The sequence below is a fragment of the Urocitellus parryii genome, chromosome 5 (genome assembly GCF_045843805.1).
Source record: "Urocitellus parryii isolate mUroPar1 chromosome 5, mUroPar1.hap1, whole genome shotgun sequence".
Classification (NCBI taxonomy): domain Eukaryota; kingdom Metazoa; phylum Chordata; class Mammalia; order Rodentia; family Sciuridae; genus Urocitellus; species Urocitellus parryii.
The window spans coordinates 145,526,862-145,531,931 of NC_135535.1; the positions used below are offsets into that span (position 1 = coordinate 145,526,862).

General features: G+C 45.1%; 1 protein-coding gene across 1 annotated transcript; it reads right to left on the bottom strand.

Annotated features, from left to right (window-relative positions):
• Nucleotides 1–230: 230 nt before the first annotated feature.
• Zwint (ZW10 interacting kinetochore protein) lies at nt 231–3,929 on the bottom strand. The gene is made up of 8 exons (XM_026410536.2): nt 3,763–3,929; nt 2,642–2,732; nt 2,351–2,474; nt 2,012–2,178; nt 1,817–1,873; nt 1,519–1,661; nt 1,327–1,443; nt 231–884 (listed from the first exon to the last, which is right to left on the bottom strand). The coding sequence occupies exons 1-7, from the start codon at nt 3,801–3,803 to the stop codon at nt 1,329–1,331; spliced, it is 738 nt and encodes a 245-aa protein (XP_026266321.1). The 5' UTR covers nt 3,804–3,929; the 3' UTR covers nt 231–884; nt 1,327–1,328.
• Between the last annotated feature and the right edge of the window lie 1,141 nt (nt 3,930–5,070).

The window sequence follows — 5,070 nt, forward strand, 5'->3', positions numbered from 1 at the left end:
AAAAATAAAATAAAAATCGAGGCTTCTGTTTTCAAATTTAATTATGTGGGTAACATTCTCTAGTCAAATCAGAATTTATGAAGATTATCTTCCCACAAAGATATAGCAGAAAACTTCAAAATTATTATTCAAAGAAATTCAGGAAAAAGAAAAAAAGAGAAAATTAAAAATGGCATGAATTGGATGATTGCGAAAATTTAGAGGAAGAAATTATAATCTTAAGTGTTTATTTGGGAAAACAAATACTGAGTTATTATCTGATAAAAATGAGAATTTACAAAAGTAGTATTCTCCACCCAAAGTTACAAGCGAGGAAATGATCCAGAAACCACAAGTCAATGAAACATAACATTCTATGCTGGACTATAAAAACCAATCTTTCAATGTAATAAAATGAACAAGCATCTGAAGAGTAACCAAGGAAAGTATTAGATAACACACAAAGGGGTATCAGGAATGTAACATTAGGCCATTCTTAAAGGTTAAATGAGCTCATCACTGTAGCTCCTCCAGTTCACATCATGGGTCCTTAGCACAACACAGGAACTCAACAAACATTTGGGTTAATGAAAAACAATATCTTCCTACATTTATCCACCTGCGTAAATAGTCTCCCCCTTGAATTAAGCTCAGCATGTTTGCTTCATGTGGATTTTGGCAAAAAACTCAAGACCCTGGCCATCTACACCATCTAGTTCACACCTGTCCCAGCACCTATCATGTTATTAGCCTTTGAAAATCTGTAGTTCTTTCTATCAGCTTGTGAAGATGAACAAACAGGTAACTGAGATAGCCAGGACTTTTAATTGACAGACTTCAGAGGCTGACCCACCTAGGTCACGGTCAGAAATCAGGCTGTACTCAAGCATTCATAATCCAATCTGCTGGGGAAGATGGAGAGAGGGTTAGACCAGATGGGTCTGGCATAGGGATGATGTACCAAGCTTCACCATAACATCTCTTTCCTTCTTCCCACTTCCAATCCCATCAATGTGTAGCAGAGCTCAAATGCAATAAAAGGCACACCAGGGGTTCACCTTCCTTCCACACCTGCAGTTCAGGGACACCAAAGTCTGAGATGAGCTGTTGACCTGTTCTAGGATCCTGCCCAGACTGCTTTCAGCCAGGCAGGCAGAGCAAGTTCATGTCTACAGCAGATAGAGGGCTACTGGCCTTGGAGAAGTATGGTATGGAAAGTTCCCAGCTCCTCTACTGCCTTCCCATTTGTTCCAATTCTCATTCACTTTGGAGGACATACCAATCTCTCCCATGATGTCCCCAGTGTTTACCCTCTGTCCAGGGGTTGGGACAACTGCTGGGGCTTACCCTTAAGCAGTTACATGTGGAAGGGTAGCTCCTGTAGTAGCTCTGCTCTCAGCCTCTGCCTCAGGGACCAGCTGCTTACCCTGAAGGGTATACAGGAGCTGAAGGAAGGTCTGGTGCCTGGAAGGAAGTATGTGTAAGGGGAGAGAATCTCAGCTGGATTACATCGATTTTCAGCCAATGTTCCCATCTCACCTCTGCAGTTTATCCTGTTCCCATTCTGCCTGCTTTTTCAAGGTTCCAAGTTCCTGATGTAGCTGTTCAAGCTTCTGCTGAATTCCCTTCTGACGTTCCTTCAGCCCTGCAGAGACTTCTGCCAGACTCTGCAGATGTTTCTCCTATTGGAAATGAGGGTGTAGACAAAGCTCATCCAATGTGGAAGTCTTGGTGCCATCTCTCCAATCCCACCAGCCTAGAACTAGTTCACTGATGGAAACAGAGACCTAGTCACTTCCAATTAGAAACAGGAACCTAGAGAAAAGGAAGGACTCACCTGTTGTAGTTTCCGCTGCTTCTGGGTGGCTTTGAATTTCTCCATTACTGCTTGCTTCTGCAGATAAGCAAGAGAGATGCAAAGAAAATATTTTTTCAGATAGGGTTTTTGGAGATAGCAATCAGGTTTAGTTTACTCATTCTTTTCCTCTTCATCTCTTCCTTCCCTTCCCTCCCTCAAGTTTCCTCATAGCACCTTGGCTTGGAGCTGCTCAAAGGCCTCCTGGAGCTGAACACGCTTCCTTTGGACCTCCTCCATCTGGGGCAGGGCCTGGGTCATGATGCTTGTTATGGTGTCTACATGCTCTTGATAGGTAGCCTTCAGCTCTTTCCACTGTTCTTTGGCTTCAGTTGCCTTCTGTCCTGAGATGAGCCACCAAGAATGAAGGTATGAGTGAAGTTGGCCTGCAGCCTCCCTCCCTGAAATAGTGGGCCTCAGTCTTCTCTATAGTCAGTTAGCTGACCTAATCCACTTCCTCTCTCCTTGCCCCTCAGGCCAGCCCCTACCCAAATCCTGAATCCCTTGACTACTCACGGCTCAAGTCTTCAGAAGCCAAGGGGCCCAGGTCCTGGGCAATGTCCTCCTGAGCCAAGAAATTCTGTAGGAAGTGTACTACCTGAAGTTGGCTGCAGAGCAGCTTGTCTTTCTTTCGGGAATTCTGTTCAGAAGAAGGGTAGAGGCAGGGAACAGTCATACCTACTTGCAACACAGGCCAACAAAACTGCCTTCCACTTCAGTCTTCATCAATGCTGCCCAGCATCTCAAGAGAAAGCTCTAGAATCAGACCCTGCCTTCTGAAAAGTTGGCTCCCATCAGTGTACATACGCTCAAAAACTCAGCCAGAATCTGAGCTGGCAGCTCCGCCTCTTCCTGTAAGCCTATAGGTTCCACAATGTCTGCCACTTCAGCCAGGACCCTGAAGGCAAGGAGGCAAGGAAATGGGTGTTTGCAGTTTTCTGGGCTGCCAGCTCTACAGTTCACATACACAGGTAGAGGAGCTATCAATGCTGAGTCTCACCCTGACCAACATCAACACAAAGGCCTGAAGAGTCAATAGCCTAAGACCACTCCTGGGGTGTGTGTGTGTGTGTGTGTGTGTGTGTGTGTGTGTGTAGAACATAGGGTGGTAATTAAGTGCGTGAAGCAAATCTACAGAGCAAAGGGGATAAAGGAATATGGGAAGAGGGCTGAAATTTTAATGAAAAGTCTCACTAAGAAACTGAGTCAAGAGCTGGGGATGTGGCTAAAGCGATAGCGCGCTCACCTGTCATGCGCAGGGCGCTTGTGTCCACCTAAAGCTAAAAAATAAATATTTTAAAAAAAGGAAAAAGAAATTGAGTCAAGATGTGAAAGCAGCCAGGGAGAAAGGCAGGGAAAGTTAAGAATATGGGCAGAGCTCTGATGGCCCTTGGAAGCCCTCCTAGCAGGGAGCACTAGTCTTAGGACAGGGTATGAGAATACCTGAGGAAGGACTAAAGACATAGGGCAGGGCATCTTGGTCTTGGGTCTCAGGTTTTTCCTGGCTAGGGACTGAAGGAGGCCACCAGGGAGCAGAGACTGGGAAAATATCCCATAGGAAAAAGGTTATTTAGGGAGAGTAGACTGTCTAGGCTGTCTCAAGAGAGTGGAAATTCAGTTAGAATGGCTAATAGGAGTGAAGGGATGTGGAGGACGGGGATGGAACTGTCCTCCTTCTAAGGCACACCTCTGGGGAGAGGGCGAGGCAGGGTGATGATGGATGGCTTTAGTCCCTCAGAAGCCGCACTCCTGGAGCCTGCCAAGAGGCACTTCAGGAAACTGAGACTGGGAACTGGGATCAGGATCAATTCGTAGAGGAGTCGAACTCCAACAGCTGTTCGGAATCCTAAGAACCAAACTCTGTAGATGGGGGCCTGCAGATTTTCCTCCACCCGGCTCCCAGAGGCGAAATGCTAGCGAATACTTACTCTAAAACGGCAGCTTCCGCCTGCGTCTCTACCGCCTCCATGACGGGGCCGCGCCGCACCACGCTGCGCCCAGTTTCTTCGGTTTTGGATTCACCGCGGACTGCGCGCCAGAGCAGGCGATTGAAGGCTGAATCCGTGGGCGGAAATTAAGAACACAGCGCGCTCTAATTGGCTGGTGCGAATTCGCGCCGCGCGGTTGACGCAGGCGTAGTTGTGGCCAGGCCGCGGAGAGCGCGCAGGGTTTATGCGCCTGCGCAAGAGGTCATGGGCGGTGGAGGGCGGAGTGCGGGTGAGTTTGTTTTGCAGGTCGGGCTTTTTGGAAAGCGGAAAAGCCTTGTCTTCACTTTCGGTTTCAGGAAAAATAAAATTCACGCTTTATTTTTAAAATGTACGATTTCAGTAGAAAGAAAGCAATGGGGCTGTGTTCCAAGACGCGGAAGACTTTTGATCAGGGAGCAAGTGATATAGACTCAGAGAGCTTACTGCTTTCAAAGCCTTTTGAAAGATGCAGTGCAAGCAGAGCCCAGAGGATCATCTGTTGACATAAAGCTGAAATTCCGGAAGGTAGTGTTGCCTGCAGAGTATGGAAGATGGAACTGCTCAGAGAGAGAAATTGAATTCTGCAGTTTTCTTGAATATTCAACTGAGTGTTGAGCAGAATGTCTAAGGAAACTTACTGAAAGTTGTTTTTTTTGTTGTTGTTGTTGTTGTTTTTAAGATACTGGAGCTTACACAAGGTCAGAAATAGTAGTTGTTTTAAGTAATTGTAATCGGGCTGGAAAAACACAGTGTTTGGGGCATTGGATAGAATACACAGAGGAGTCTTACTCTAGTAGTGGCAATAATTAAGCCTGGACTGATCATTGCCTTAGTGCCTCTTAACTTAAAAGCAAAACCCATTAAATATTCATAAATAAACAAAAAGCTCCACCAACCAATAAATACAATGTGCTATGGCATTCAATTAAAATTACCAAGCTTACTTAAAAGAAAGCTCACATTGAGGAGCAAAGTTAGTTGTTGATCACTATTGAAATAGTAGAATCAACAAAGACAATAAAGTGAAACTATGGACTATATGTTCAAAAAGTTAAGTAGAGCTATATTTAAAAGTAACAAGTGATGATAACGATTCAGAGATAGAGGAAGTTTAATGGAGATTGGGGGAATGAAAAATGGGTACATCTGCTTTGGAAAACAATCTAGCAGATCCTCCAAGTGTTACATGTACAATTACCATAGGAGTCATAATTGCACTGCTAGATACGTATTCAAAACAAATGAAAACACATGCACACAAAAGCTTGT

Bases quoted from the DNA above. Each gene is read 5' to 3' on its own strand.
- Zwint (XM_026410536.2), bottom strand. From the start codon at position 3,803: ATGGAGGCGGTAGAGACGCAGGCGGAAGCTGCCGTTTTAGA. The intron at 1,874-2,011 runs GTGCTATGAGGA...GCTTATCTGCAG, and splicing joins TTGAGCAGCTCCAAGCCAAG to AAGCAAGCAGTAATGGAGAA. The intron at 1,662-1,816 runs GTGAGTCCTTCC...CATTTCCAATAG, and splicing joins AGCAGCGGAAACTACAACAG to GAGAAACATCTGCAGAGTCT.